Source organism: Erpetoichthys calabaricus, chromosome 1, assembly GCF_900747795.2.
Source record: "Erpetoichthys calabaricus chromosome 1, fErpCal1.3, whole genome shotgun sequence".
Classification (NCBI taxonomy): domain Eukaryota; kingdom Metazoa; phylum Chordata; class Cladistia; order Polypteriformes; family Polypteridae; genus Erpetoichthys; species Erpetoichthys calabaricus.
In genome coordinates, this window is record NC_041394.2 from 80,783,381 (window position 1) to 80,799,966 (window position 16,586).

At 39.3% G+C, this 16,586-nt stretch overlaps 1 protein-coding gene and 1 long non-coding RNA gene across 2 annotated transcripts in view; one reads left to right on the forward strand and one right to left on the reverse strand.

The window, feature by feature from the left end:
* Positions 1–16,586, forward strand: part of LOC127529374 (uncharacterized) — a 262,990-nt gene that overhangs the window by 184,537 nt on the left and 61,867 nt on the right. The gene's annotated exons all lie outside the window — the stretch shown is intronic.
* The window catches only part of LOC114652439 (sorting nexin-32-like), a 77,861-nt gene continuing 74,876 nt past the window's right edge, over positions 13,602–16,586 (reverse strand). The window contains exons 12-13 of the mRNA XM_028802823.2: positions 13,834–13,919; positions 13,602–13,737 (exon numbers count right to left, since the gene is read on the reverse strand). Coding sequence (XP_028658656.1) covers positions 13,684–13,737; positions 13,834–13,919 — 140 coding nt within the window. The 3' untranslated portion in view covers positions 13,602–13,683. The remainder of the gene's footprint in view (positions 13,738–13,833; positions 13,920–16,586) is intronic.

Sequence of the window (16,586 nt, forward strand, 5' to 3'; positions counted from 1 at the left end):
CAGTCTGAGGTCAAGAGTGCTCTGGAGCAGGTTTTCATCCAGGATGTCTCTGTACATTGCTGCCATGTGCCTTTTACTAAGGAGTGGCTTCCATCTGGCCACTCTACCATACAGGCCTGATTGGTGGATTGCTGCAGAGATGGTTGTCCTTCTGGAAGGTTCTCCTCTCTCCACAGAGGACCTCTGGAGCTCTGACAGAGTGACCTTCGGGTTCTTGGTCACCTCCCTGACTAAGGCCCTTCTCCCCCGACAGCTCAGTTTAGATGGCCGGCCAGCTCTAGGAAGAGTCCTGGTGGTTTCGAACTTCTTCCACTTACGGATGATGGAGGCCACTGTGCTCATTGGGACCTTCAAAGCAGCAGAAATGTTTCTGTAAACCTTCCCCAGATTTGTGCCTCGAGACAATCCTGTCTCGGAGGTCTACAGACAATTCCTTTGACTTCATGCTTGGTTTGTGCTCTGACATGAACTGTCAACTGTGGGACCTTATATAGACAGGTGTGTGCCTTTCCAAATCATGTCCAGTCAACTGAATTTACCACAGGTGGACTCCAATTAAGCTGCAGAAACATCTCAAGGATGATCAGGGGAAACAGGATGCACCTGAGCTCAATTTTGAGCTTCATGACAAAGGCTGTGAATACTTATGTACATGTGCATTCTCAATTTTTTTATTTTTAATAAATTTGCAAAAATCTCAAGTAAACTTTTTTCATGTTGTCATTATGGGGTGTTGTGTGTAGAATTCTGAGGAAAAAAATTAATTTAATCCATTTTGGAATAAGACTATAACATAACAAAATGTGGAAAAAGTGATGCGCTGTGAATACTTTCCGGATGCACTATAGAGATAGTTTTTTTGAGATTTTATTTTATTTTATCACCTGCTTTATTTATTTGGAAGTGACCACAAAATTTATTTTGTGTTGTCCTGTAAAACGTGAAAGCTTTAAGATTTTAGAATTGAGATTTTATTTATTTGGAGTTGACCAACAAATGTAGCGTGTTGTCCTGTAAAACTTGAAAGCTTTTGACTAGTCTTTTATTTTGTATTACCTGTTTTATTTATTTTGAGTTAACTAAAGAATTTAGTTGAGCATTTAGTTTGTGTTCTCCTGTAACACTTGAAGCTTTTGACTGGTCAGAATTAAGATTTTAGTTTATTATATTTACCTTTCTCAAACTTAATACCAATAAAACTGAAGTGTTACTGGTAGGTCCAAAATCCCAACTTTCTAAGGCATCCAATTTCTCAGTTTCTGTTGATGGTACACTTGTCAAACCTGCTCCTGTTGTCAGAAATCTTGGTGTTTTGTTTGATTTGAGCTACACATTAGGTCTATCATCTCCGTAACATTGCCTGCCTCTGTCCATTTCTGTCCTTGTCTGATGCTCAAACTCTGGTTCATTGTTTCATAATGTCTCGTATTGATTACTGTAATTCCCTCTTCATTGGCCTCCCTGCAAAATCTATACAGAAGCTACAGTATATTCAGAACTCCGCAGCCAGAGTCCTCACCCACACAAAGCATTTTGCTCACATCTCCCCTGTTCTCTCCCAGCTTCACTGGTTACTGGTTCCATCAAGGAATTAAATTCAATATTCTGCTTCTCACCTTCAAAGCCCTACATAACCTTGCCCCCCTCTACCTCACTCAGCTACTAGCTCCTTACACTCCTTGTCGCTCGAGCAGTAATCTCCTTACTGTCCCACGCACCAGACTCTCCACCTTGGGAGGCCGGTCCTTCAGTGCTATAGCCCCTCAACTCTGGAACTCTCTTCCTCAGTCTCTCCGAGATTGCTCCTCTTTCTACACTTATAAATCTCAACTGAAAACTTTCCTCTTCTATGAACTTTTGGCATCTGTGTAATTTTTTTTTTATTCTGTATGTAAAGCAACCTTGGGTTTGTGAAAGGTGCTCAATAAATGTAACATTATTTATTTTACCTATTTTATTTAATCGAAAAGCAGTTGTATAATGTTCTATAGTACATCTGTCATGTTCATCTTCTGACAGAAAACAAATAATATTTAAACCAAAATTAACCTTATGATATCCTCATATGTCACTTAGGAGTTACAGGGAACATCTAAGCTTGACAGAAATGTGATTAGATCAATATTGTGATATTTTTTTTTCCATATTGCCCAGCCCTAGTTTGCAGACATGAGAGTAGCCAGGAGTGGTTGGAACAAGAGGTGGAGGGGTTTGATGCAAAACAGCAATTTGTTAGTCTCTGAATGTCAGGGCAGACATTCGGTTACTTCTGGCAAAGTCTGTCCCCCCTTGAAGATTCATTGCTGCTAATTGTCATAGCAGAGCAATGTGGCAACCCACCATGACACATTACCTTTAAATACAACGGTGACTGATGACTCTACGTGACCCAATGGTGGCAACCTGCGTCATGATCCATAGTTTAAGAAACCCGGCCCAAGATAATGGGATCTGTGTTACATGAAGAGAGAAAAAAATCACCATTAAATAACAGTATAAATAGGTTTTTCACAATGCTGTTTTTATTTTTTTTTTTAATTTTATTGAATTTATTAAAAGCAAGTAACATTCCACACAAGCAAGTAAAACAAAACTAAGTTCAAATCAACCCCTGGCCATGAGAAAGAGAGCAAGGCCAACAGACAGAGAAAAACTTTAAAAGTAGAAAAAAAGGGGGAGAAAATCCTTTTCCCCAATTTAAATGCTTATTCTAAAAAGTTATTGATTTGATCCTGCCAGGTTTTAAAGAAGTTTTGAACAAACCCTCTAAGTGAGAATTAGATTTTTTTCCAATTTTAAATAGTATATAACATCAGTTACCCACTGACATAAAAGAAGTGGGTTAGGATTCTTCCAGTTGAGCGACATGAGTCTGCGTGCCAATAGTGTAGTGAAGGCAATCACAGTTTGTTCGTCCTTCTCCACTTTAAGCCCATCTGGAGGTACACCAAACACAGCTGTTAATGGGTTAGGAGGGATTGGGACACCAAGGCTGTCTGATAGGCATTTAAAGATGTTGGTCCAGAATTGCGTTAATTTGGTGCAGGCCCAAAACATATGGCCCAATGAAGCTAGAGCTTGATTGCAAAGTTCGCAGGTTGGATCTTGCCCTGGAAACATTTTGGACAATTTTAAACAAGACATATGTGCTCAATAAAAGAGATTTTAAGTTGAATAATTGAATGCTTTGCGCATATGGAGCTAAAGTGAATTCTGTGCATGGCTATCTTCCACTGCTTTTCTGAAATATTCAGTAAGAGATCCTTTTCCCACTGTACTCTGGGATCTTTGAAAGGAAGGGACTCTCTGTTTAAGCGGTCAACATAGCAGGTAGCTTATGGTGATGGTGACAGCAAATCATAATGCCACCACACAGTCCTATAAAATAAATGTACATTAAATTTGTGTCCATGAAAATTAAGTGTAATGAATATCTTTACACATTTACCAATGATTTCTGGTTACTGTATCCTTGCCAACAAATGAAAAGAACACAATTTGACCATCCCATCAATGCACAACAAGAGTTTTTCCAGCAAGAGGCAGACTATAGACCTTTATAATGTGTGTCAGGGGCAAATGTGAAGAGTGAAATCAAGTCAAGTTATAAATGGTGGTGAACAACAGAGATGGATGTTTTCAGAGTTTAAACACAAGTTTTAATGTATAGCAATTTGTCAGATGCTTATACTTTCCGTTTAGTAATGTGTTTAAAGTCTAGAAGTGCAGTCCTATTGCCATGTTGCTCATTTAATTTTATTTTGTTCAGTCTGTGTCTCCTGTGCTATGCCAGTTTGAGTGTTACTATTGTTGAATTGCCACCTATGTTGTAAATTATATTTTTTGTCCCCCACAATGCTTATTATAAGTTAGTGTCAATGACTGGATCTCATTCAGTAGTATAAAAAATAACTTGGATTTTGTGGTCAAGCTGCATTTGTAAGGAAGGATATGATACATGCTTCATGGTTTAGTTAGCTTTTTATTTTCACACACAAAAACAGTATACTAATCACCAATGACACTGCAGTTCTACAAACACACAGAATGGAGGTGAACAGAATGAAACGGGAAGGGGAAATGGCAGAAGACAGGGGCCCTCATATCCTGCTCAGAAGGGCCCAATGAGTGCTTAAGTAGAAGGCGATTTTTGCCGATTTAACTGGATATGTTAGTGGTTTTTCTAGTGGCTATAGATGAGCAGAAAAGTATGCTAAGTTAATATACACGTGTCCCAGGAAGTAACACATCATTTAAAATTTTGTGACTATTAGTTGAACATGGCAAAACCATTTAGCAATGGGAATTAGTAAATAACTGTTTTCTTAAAACATGACACTTGTTTGAAAATATGATCAACAAGTAGAAAATAATTTGTAGGATAAAGAATTTATAAATGAAGGACACCGTAACTCAGTAAATTGTACAAATGTGTGAGAATCAGACGGTACAGATAAAAGCTAAAATTGCTTTTACTGCTCCAGTAAATTTAGCAACAGTTAAATCTACAGATACAGTATCACAGTTTTGCATTTAGATCAGATGTGTGACTTCTAAGATTAATCTGAAATCATTCCAGAGCTGAAACTACAATGAGGACATTCAGAGGGCAGATGGTGAGACATGTAAGAACATACGTTTACCCCTGCCCACTTTGGTTTGGGTCATGACTGGGGATGCTGCTGCAATGACAGGTAAGCACTAGGGACTTGTCAGTGAAATATAATGGGCTATCAACAGTTATGAAGCTTTTTTCTTGTTTGCAGTAAATGATTTGAGGAAGTAATGGGCATGGTTGTTAAAGTGGTAAACTTTATTCAAACTCAAGCTGCTGTTACATCATCACATAATCACTTGATGAGCTGCATGAACCCAATGGAGATTCTGTTCTGCACAGTAAATGAAATGGAAGTCAGAGTCAAGTTAGTAGTGTCGCCGTGCAGAGGTTGTTTTCATTGTTCTTTACACTCTGGATCATTGTGGTGGATCCAAATTTCATCCCCAGTTACAGAACATTTTGTTAAATTTACAGTCCAGATTCTCTTTGGAAGTATGGATGTGGTGATGTCACAAGTTCGCTGCAAATTTTCTGTCCATCAAACATGCACAGATCTTGCGCATATTCAGTTGTTTATGAATGATGGATTCATCTCCATTTCAGTTTACCTCAAAGTGGCAGCAATGTCTTTTGTTACAGTTGTTGAAGGCTGGACAGACCTTGGTTAGTTTAGGTTTGGAAGACTTTATTATCCTAGAGGGAAATTTGTTTGCAGAAGGGAAATACAAAAACAGAAGACATTGTTGCAGAGATCCTATAGATAAACAAAGACACAACATTTGGGAACTAATGTCATTGCCTAAACACACCCTCAAGATCAATATAAAGATGAATAATTACTTTCAATAGCACTTTAGCAGCATCCCGGAGCCATATGTCCTACCACAACAGAATTATGAAGCCTATCTGTCATCCTTGGCCTACCAGTCCAGTTGATTTAGGCAATCCTAAGGTTTCGCCAATGTCTGTCATGGTTTTATTCCTGTTTTTCAGCTTCATAATGGCTACTTTGACTATCATTGGCACAGCTCTTTTCCTCATGTTGAACAACAGCAACTAGAGGCTTCAAAGGGTAGCAGCAAGCCTATTGTCTTATTAAGCAGTGAAACCCACCTGAGTCATCACAAACAGCTGTGATGCCAAATATCCTAAACATTATGGTGCTCTGAAATAGGGGGACCAAGTAGAAAATGTGTTGTCATGTCTACATGGTGTCACTGCCATGTATGCAAATACTCTTAAATTAAATTCTGCAATATGTACTTTAATCATGTCCAAATTGTCCATCCATCCATCCATTTTCCAACCCGCTGAATCCAAACACAGGGTCACGAGGGTCTGCTGGAGCCAATCCCAGCCAACACAGGGCACAAGGCAGGGAACCCATCCTGGGCAGGGTGCCAACCCACCGCAGGACACACACAAACACACCCACACACCAAGCACACACTAGGGCCAATTTAGAATCACCAACCCACCTAACCTGCATGTCTTTGGACCGTGGGAGGAAACCGGAGCACCCGGAGGAAACCCACGCAGACACGGGGAGAACATGCAAACTCCACGCAGGGAGGACCCTGGAAGCGAACCCGGGTCTCCTAACTGTGAGGCAGCAGCGCTACCACTGCACCACCGTGCCGCCCTGTCCAAATTGTTTGATTTGTAATTTAAAACTATGGAGCAGAGGAGTAAATCAAGGAAAAATGTTTCTTTGTGTTTTGTCTTGGTAGAGTAATATATTACTCTGCTTTTCCCTTTTGTATTGTTAATATGTAGCCTTTGTCAGAATGTCTCAGATCTCACAGACTTAGCACTGTTTATAAGGTATCTATATATATATAAAATCCCTATGTGCGTCCAGGTGTCCGTGTGTGGGTGTCTTCTGATGAAGTGCGCATGCGCAGGGCATGGTGCGATGCGCGATATTACTGTCAGAGAAAGTTAAGAGGTGTTTTACGGAAATACAAACCAGTATCACTGCGAGAGGAAACTAAAGGTACACAATACAGTGATGCATATTACAGCCACATACAAGCCAGTATTACTGTCAGAGGAGATTAAAGGCATATTACCGACGCGCACGCCTGTATTACCGCCAGAGAAAATTAAAGGTATATTACGGACATACAAGCCAGCGGACGTACAAGATGGTATCCTTCAATAAGGGCGCACACAAAAAGGCGAGCCTCAAAAGGGCGACCTCAATTGGGCGCAGCGAATAAAGGTGCGCGTAAATAAAGATCTGCACTTTTGTTGCTCTTCACATATTCCAGAGCCATTTGAATAAATTATCTACGAACACCTTTATTCACCGCGCTCAATTGAGGTGGCCCTTTTGAAGCTCGCCTTTTTGTGCACGCCCTTATTGAATAGAGCCGTACAAGACAGTATTACTGTCACAGAAAATTAAAGACACACAATACACGGCGGCAGCCCACGAAGAACGGTCAGCTCAGCAAGTAAACATCAACAAAAGAAAGGCTGAAAGAAAGAAAAATATGACCAACAAAAAGAATGAGGTCAAAGTCCCTTGCCATTTAATATAGACTGTTCCTACTAATGTTTATGCACTACTGTTCTAGTGCCCGTTATTGTAACGGGCTAAATGACTAGTTATAATATATAACTTCTCCCCACCTTCCCTTCTACATGTATCACCTCAGGCAATTAGGTGTAGTAAAAGACAAGCAGGAGTAATGTTACATTTTAAACAATGTATTATTGATAATATTCATAAATAATAACAATATGCAAAATACATTTGAATATTGGCAACCATACAACCTGATAAATGGTGATGTGTAGTTTCAGGTGGCACACAGACTTGTTAGTTACTTAAAATGTCTCTAGTTAAGGCATCATTCGTGGTCAGCTTTCTTCAGAGCAGGCCGCATGCCTGTCTCAATATGGCTGCCAAGCTGTGCTCTTCATTGTGTTGTCCTTTTCAGTTCATGGTGTGTGATAGTCTTTCATCAGTTTGGTGAGAGAGAGAGAGAGAGCTGGGTAAAACAGGCAAATGTATAGGTTTTCTGTCCAACCCCTACAGCCGATAGGGCGTCGTGGTACTTAAAGGCTTCTGACACATGCCAATTCCAAACAGCCATACTTCACACCAATGGGGCAGAGAACACCTTCACACCTGCCCCCATGAAGCTAGCCAGTTAGGTAGTTAGGCTTTCCTGTGGGGGTGACTGAGAGACTCCAGCAGAGAAACATTTACCAAACTTGTTTGAGACACTTGTCCCCAACCCTGTCGTAAAAATTACAAAGGACTGGCTCTTAAAAGGGGAAAAGGGCTTCTTAACCATCTAACCATTGCTGTTCTTATCAATGATAGACATTAGTGTTACAAGTTACGAATAAAGACATACAAAATATTTATCAACTTCTATGCAAAATTTCACACCACAACACTTTGTCCCAAACATTTCGGAGGGGACGGTATATGTGAGTTGTTTGTATCAGTGTCTTTTGTTGACGTGCAAGTATTTTCACGTTGCGTTTAAAATACAAATTCTAAAAGATGGTAGATGTCATTTTTACATGTAGTTGATATATTTTTGTAGTGCATTGTCATTGAGTCTGCAGCTTGCAGAAGCACTAGGTTGCTACACTAAAGCTGTGTGAGGTCTTTGTTTTACATATGCGGGGGTCACATCCACAGCAAGCACCTCATGTACACCTACTGCCGAGCTCTTTGCTTCCTTGAACCATACTGAACTTGAATTGAAAATGGTGGGAATACCTGCGGAATATACAGGTATACTTTTAGAAAATAATCCAGTGTATATTCATTCATGATATTTGTTGGACCTTTATACAGTTTAATGATGCACTCTATCCTGCAGTAGACTGAAGAAAGAAAGAAAGAAACATTTACTGTGAAATCAAGTGCTTTATTAGACAATTGCAGGAGGTGAAAACTCATCAACAATGTAACAAACATGATGACGAAGGTTGCATTATGTTGGATATTGTACTTTCAAGCATTTTTTTTCTTAACAAGTATAACAGCTGCTCAAGTTAAGTTTTTAAATGGAGTCAGTAACATCAGGTGAAGTTTTAAATCTAAGAAAAGTCATCAATTATGGGAAACCTCCGAAGATTTGTTAAGAATTAATAATATAAACACAGATCCAACAAAAGTAGAATATTTTAGTCACTGTTTCACAAAGTGCTGCTTGATTCTATATCTTCAGATCTCACTTGCTGGAACTGAAGTTTACAATAAGTGACTGCAAGAATAGCTGATTCTGAATGTTGAATGTAATGAGAATTAATGTTATAAGTAACTAAAAGAAACGTCTGTGCACAGTAAAAGTAGAGAATTCAAAAACACCCTATGTTATGTTTCAGAGGGTAGCTAAACTAACCTTAAAAAAAGAAAAGGTTAAGTATGGAAGCAAAAGTTTTGCAGCACAGTCTGCTTCTTCAAAATGAAAGCCAGTGTTTAATGAATTGATAATGATAAGTTCCTTTGATCTAGTTGCAGGTATATTCTTTGTTTTTGCATTTGGAGTGTCAAGATGGCGCATTTACTCAGTCTTCAAGATTCAGATTTATTTTTTCTGTGTGGTTTTTCACCCAAATTTCAAAAGACTTGTAGATTTGGTCAACCGGACTGCGTGTGGGTGTACTGTTGAGTGTCACCATCCTGTAATGTACTGACATCCCATCTAGGGTTTATTCTTGCTGGTCTTTGGTAAACCAAAGATGAAATAATCAAGTTTAGGAAGTGGAAAGATAGAAGATGGTTTGGCATTACCATGGCAAAAACAGTATGTTGGTCCATCACTCAGATGTCTCTCCTCTTACCCTCTATATTTGAAAGCCATTAGAAAGACACGCTTCTTTGTCAGATGCGAATAAGCAACTACAGTCTGTCCTCTTACATGTTTGCAAAATTGTTTACTCTGTTGGTGACTGTAATGAGGATAAAGGATCCTGCCTTGACTCCTCAGGACTCATAGGAGATTATTAGGCTTAGAAAATGAAGAGATGAGAAAGAATTCATACCTTTGCTCCTGGGAAAAGCAGACACTACCAACTCAACAGACCATTAGCTTGTAAGAAAGTTGAAATGTATGAGATAATATCTTGTTAGTGGGGTTGGCTAAATAAAGACAAAGCTGTCCTAATATTAATGGAAAAACCAAGTAGCCTTAAGCTTGTATGAATGTAGCCATTATGGACTGACAGGTACTGGAGAGGTGAATTAAAATGACTATTAACGTGAATAGGAACTGACCAGCTATGTTGGGCCAAGTGAGCGCAATGATCAAAACTTTTTTCTCTACTCTTGTCAAAGGACGCCATTGCTTCAAGGAAGGAAAAGGTGAGGCTGAAATCTTCCTGTGGTAGTAAACACCATGGAGTTGTCAAAACAAAACTTAAAACAGATGTTTTAAAAAAACAGCTCTTTGAAAACCAACCAAGACCCGAGCAGAACTGTCATTTTCAGTGGCTTTTGTTTAAATGCTCTCATCACACCACATCTTTGAATCTAATCAAAATCATATCCAGTCGGCCTTGTTCCTACTGCATAACATCCTCCAGTGCAGTGCTAATACGTCTCTAATTCTTATCACATTCTTTAAGCCACACATTTCTTTTCCACCCCCACCAGATGATCACTGACATATTTTTATTTCCCTCCTGTCTCTTTGTACCCATATTTGACATCTGGTTATGTTCCTTTTGTTTCCATACATCTCAATTTTTCATTTAAGCTGGGCACAGTTTCTACTTCTTGAAGCCTGTGAGCCCTGTCCTGATTTCTGAGATTTATGGGTAAATGTGTTGCATGTACCTTTGCAAAAATTTTAGATGATCTTTTTTTTGTGTGTGTGGAAAGGGTTGTGATAGTGCTGGTGTCTGATGCTTGCAGTGATAGGCTCCATCTTCCTCAAGACCCTGGTTTTAAAACTCTTCTTATTCCATCAATTTCAATTAAATACCAACCTCCTGGAGTCATTTCCAGTTTAAAATATAATTGTACTATTTGAAGTGAAAGGTCTTTGTTTCACATTAGAGATAATATGCCACCAAGTGCCAATCTCTGTCCAGGGTTGTTCATAGAATTCCACTGCTTGAGCTCAAACGTGCAGTGCTCCTGTCTTTTTCATAAAAAAGCTCATAACAAAATAACCATATTAAAATAATGCGATTGATGGCAAATCTATTCATGAGAATATACCATTAAAATGATAGGGCAAATATTTTCTTCCCAGTGAATACAAGTCTGTAAATTAGGTGTCTAATGTCAGGACTGATGGACCTCAAGAGACTTGAGTTTTCTAACGTCCGACAAAAGTTCTGGCAGTAAACGTCAAAAACACATCATCCAAAATTCGGACCTCTACAAACTGGGGATGGTCTGCAGTCATTTCCATGCTAACTGTGACTTGAACCATTACTTCTGTCTGCTGGATCTAGACTTGGATTTCATTAGGGGCTGACTGGAGCCCGATGTCATATTATGTGACTTCTGGTCATGGGGTGTGTCAGATTTGCTGACCTCAGTTGACATCTTTGTCGCCGGACCAGGTCAGTTTAAAGACTTAAGATTGCTGCATATGTCTACCTTACTGACTGAGTGCCAGCTGTGCTTGCCCCTTTTCGTGAGAGGCAATAACATGCTACCTGACTGAGCCGGTGCTGTACAAAAGGGTTAACAGGAACAGCGAGTTCAGCTTAAGTTTTAGTCCTTTTTTCCTATTCTGTTTTAGTATGTAAAACATGAGACATCAGACAGATGAGCATCTCTGCTGTTGGTGAGGTTCAAAATGAACATGTCCCTTACTCCTTGTCACTACATTCTATACGTTTGTAATTCTGGATGAGCATGCATTGTTTGTAAGTTCTCCTATAAGCAGAGCCCACCTCTATGACTAAAGGCAAAATTACACCGGTTTGATTTTATTGGAGTGAGTCATTGGGTGCCTTTGACTCGCTAAGATTATGTAAATGAAGGCTACAACTAAAAATCACTGGAAAAGTTACATAATGTGACAGAACCATTAGGAAGCAAAATGCATTATTTATACACGGCTGAGAACAAAGTCAGACCACTTCAAATGTGTCGGAAGAAATTCTGTATCATTTTTATGCTACAGGGCAGGGTTGAGTGGCAGCTGGAGCCTATCCTAATAATCCCTGGGTTCAAAGCAGGATCAACACCTGGACCAGTCCATCACAGGGTAAAGACACACATACATCAGGGGCCAATACAGCAACACCAAACCCCCTTACCTGCATGAATTTGGACTGTGGGAGGAGACCCACGTGGACATGGGGATTATTTTTGAGAAATCAGGCACATATTCATGATTGAAACTGGTGTTATAGCACAAGACAAGTCTGACTCTTGAGTTCCTTGACATGTATTCTACATGCGTTCATTTTGGGAGAGGGATTCACTCTGGTTATGCCACTGTTATCTTAAGGTTTTATGCTTTTTGAGTTTTAATTGATCTCAGCTTGTGGTAGGCTTCTCTTATGCTTCCAGAAGGCCAAACATTTTACAGTGGAAGGGTAGCATTACAGTAGACCAGTCCTAAAAAGTGGAGGAAACTGCCTTGAATTTACTCCAACTGTACAAAGAAATGTTAATAATTCAGGATGACTTCCTGAAAAGGTGTCATCCAGATATGACATTAACCAGTTTCTAAGCCCTTCTTGGAAGCCAGCACACAGTATTCTGTACCTTTCCATCCTAATAGCCATTATTTACTCGGCTTATCACCCCAACCAGGCCAAGATTCAGCCAAGTGTGTTTTTTTTTTGTTTTGTTTTTGTTCTTTATTTTGCCTTATACAATTTCTTGTATTAGGAATGTGTTTTTGCATACCCCTTGGGGTCAGAGGGCAGGGTCAGCCATTGTACAGTGCCCCTGGAGCAATTACAGGTTAAGGGCCTTGCTCAAGGGCCCAGCAGAGTAGGATCTCTTTTGGCAGTGACGGGGATTCAAAATGGCAACCTTCTGGATACCAGCACAGATCCTTAGCCTCAGAGCCACCACTCCACCCCTATGTAAAAGAAACTGGAAACAACACAATGGCATTCATCAAGTAAAACAAAACAAAAAATTGTGCAAGTCTGTTTCATGCTTGGAGCCAGTATTCAGCAAGTTCCATCCTTTTTGGTTCTATAACATAAAACGAAGGCCTGAGCACACTGGGACCCCACTAAGGTGGCTCCACAGATGGTGCTGCATAACGAGTGCCATTTTATTTCTTTTAATTCTGTAACATGACAAGGAGAAATGCCAGTAACAACTTATACCACCCTGTCGTCTTTTTCTTAGATATACAAGGAGAACACAATGAAGTACATATCTGTGCTGCAACTACACAGTGCACATGGTGAAGCTCACACTGTATATGGTGATGGTACAGGCACTTAAATTACATATTTATTTTAAATAACTTAAAACAAAACCCTGCCCACACCAACTTCAGATGAAATCACTGATGGGTTTGTTTAATGTGAATAAGCAGTTCACTACGATCCATCCATCTGGGCTGCATAAGCAAGTTTAATGTCACCATTGTTGAAATGAAAGTTTGCATATGTTGTAATTAAACATCAGTCCACTTGCAGTGTAGTGGACCTTGTAATAATCTCATCATTTCACATACCCAACTGTCATATATATATATATATATATATATTATATATATATATATATATATATATATATATATATATATATATATATATATATATTATATATATATATATATATATATATATATATATATATATATATATATATATAAAGTAGCAGAAAACAAAGTCTGTATGCCATGAAAGGTGGGTAGTCAAAGTCAAGCCTGCTGAACAGCACAAAGAAACAGAGGGATTTATCTGGTGTTAGCACCACTTGCTAACGTCTTGAAACTGAATGATCTGATAACGCAACATGATTGGATTTTAAAGTCAGTTTAACATGATGCCATCAGTTGTCAAATAGGAGTTATGAAGACCTTTATGGAAAAATATTAAAAGTATCAGCCGTCATAATAGTAACATGGTATTAAAAAATCATTACAGTAACAATTATAACAAATGGAAACAAATAAAAAAAAAAGACATTTGTTGGCGTATCCAGAGTCAGTGCTATGTCAGTGGTCCATTTTCAGAGAGACTAGACAGTTTCGTAATAAAAGTAAACTGGCCTGTCAACAAAAAACAAAACAAAGTCACATTTTTGAATTTTCTAATACAGTGTGGTGGGCAGAACCCCGGGCGCAGAACGTGGCTTTGGCTCTTACCTTGGCATGCTTTAACTCAAGTTCTGTTAACTCAATCAGGTTTTTTCTGAAGGCTGCCACTCTTCGAACTTTGAAATCTATCAGCTCTGTTGGAGTGAAAGTGAAAAAATTAAATGAATTAGTTATTTGGGGAGCATTCTCATTTTGCACTTTTATGTAATTTTTGTCAGTTGCAGCACACTATGTATAAATACACAAAAATGAGTTGTATCTCTACCATAATGCAAAGTCCTGGGGGTCTAGACAGACATCATTTTTATCCGTGTCATCCTAGGGAAGCGTTCATTCATAGCACCAGCTGAAACTCTAATGGAGTTCATCATCCAACAGCAAAGATAAAGAAGCACTTCCAGAGCATTCATATACACCTACAAATCATATTGTGGTTATCCATGTCCTCCTATGATTAATCTTCTTGGGGAAACACAGAAAGTCAGTCATTGTCCAACCTGATATATCCTGACACAGGGTCACGGGGGTCTGCTGGAGCCAATCCCAGCCAACACAGGGCACAACGCAGGAACAAATCCCGGGCAGTGTGCCAGTTAAAATCGCCAATGCACCTACCCTGCATGTCTTTGGACTGTGGGAGGAAACCGGAGCAACCGGAGGAAACCCACGCAGACACGGACAGACCATGCAAACTCTATGCAGGGAGGACCCGGGAAGTGAACCCATGTCTCCTTACTGCGAGGCAACACAGAAAGTGTTTAGTCCAAATATCTAGGGAGGACATGTTCTCTGCCCAGTGTAAAAGACAATATGTCAGGACAAGGCTCAGGTGATCGATGCATGTCTGTCCTGTTCAGATGTCTGTCCATAAAAATCATTCTCCCACTGTAACCTTTGTGATCAAGCATAAAGAGGCTAAAAAGTGTGCATGCAACTTTTCAAAAGTTAGGATTTATAACAGAAAACTTGACGGGAGAACTTGTGTATATTTATGGCAACTCTGATCCATCCATTTAGAAGAAAGTGAGAAATGGTGATACCCTCGATAAAACAGGGAAATGCAGCCAAATCAACTCAATGATGAATGACAAGCATAATCACTCATATCATAGAGGAGTTATTATAATGTGCATTGACGTGGCAAACTTATTTAACCACAAAAGTGATGAATATGATACATAGACTCTACTCTAGTTGTGTTTTAAGAAGACCAGTGCTGCATATTTGTACAGAAGCACTTACTTGAGATTTCCTCAGTTTATATCACCTACCTGTTGTCACATCTCAGGATTCGAAACCAATGCAATTAGCTCTTGTCAATAATTGCATTAAGTAAAAACACAGACGTGATTGACTAGCTGCATACAGAAAGCTCTAGCCTAATGGTTTGACAAAACATTGCTTGTTAAGTGTTACTTAAAGAGTATGCAAATGATCATATATGTGGGGAATGAGCTTTCAGAGAGTAGAAGGATATTTTTGCCTATGATGGTGACTGGCATATGAGCTGATTTAGGCTCCTAAGACTCATTGTCTTAGAATTGTATACTGAATTGGGCCAAGCATTAGAAAGAGACTTCCCAAATTGGGCTCAACCAATTCATATCTAGGTTTTAACAATGGTTGGCTTTATAGCAACAGGTACCTACCAGAGGTATATCTTAACAAAAAAGCCAACAAAAAAGGCAATGCAGCAGTGATGCCCGGTTTTAATAACATAACCGGGGCAACTGACTGCAATAAGGGCACCAAGCAAGAATGAGGCTGCTTTTGTTAATTGTAACCAGTTACATTCCATTAATGTTCAAGTTATTTGTGATGCCAAGATGAGTCAGACAAGCACTGTGGCTTGGTGGCCTGGGTCGACTCCATTATTCATTAATTTGAAGCAATTTAGCATTGGCAGAGGATTTGCTGATGGTGGTGTACGTGATGGGTGGCCTGTTCATAAGGGAACTGGCTGAACTCTGCATGTTTTTATATGTCCTATACAATTTATAGTAATAAAAATCGGGTCATTACATGTGCCATGTGATTGTGGCTAGCCAGTCAGACAGTGGCAACTTTCCCCAGCCCCCAGATTGCAGAGGAGAGGTGAAACAACTCTGCACATTCTCTTTCTGCGCTAAATTGTGGAATGCACCAACGGACCCCTCAGATGTAGGTGGCAGTGTCTGAATGTGTCAGGTAGAAGGCTGTTTACCAGCCAACAAAGCCAACATCATCATTGTATACAGTATGTATGGGGTTTGATCAGCATGGTCCATATATGGTTAGTTTAGGGTGGGGGTTCGAGGCCCATTCATATACCCACATTTACAAGATGACTGTGATTTATAAAGGGTAAGTTGTGCACAAATGTGTGTACGGCAGGTTTTATAATTCAGATTTTGGCAGTGTACACATTTTTACACTAACCCATGCACATTTTTATAAATTAGACCCTTAGGTTTTAAAAATAATTTTTTTATTCATTTTTTTGTCTGCCCTACAATAAGTGGGGCATTCCAGATGGGTACCCAGATTTCTTGTTTCTGTCTCAATATATGAAGGACTGTATATATGAGTAACTGAGGAAGGTACAACTGGGTAAAACAGAAAATATGTAAGTGTATAAAATATCAGATATTCTCAATTTTCATACATCAAGTCAAACAGTAATGCTGCATTTCCAGTAAAAGTCATTTTAGTTACTGTATATCCTAACCAACATGTAACACTTTTTGACATATGGGCTCATTATAGCACCTGGCAATGTCTTTGTCAGCACCCGAGGCAAATTTGCATTTGTGATTAGTAAC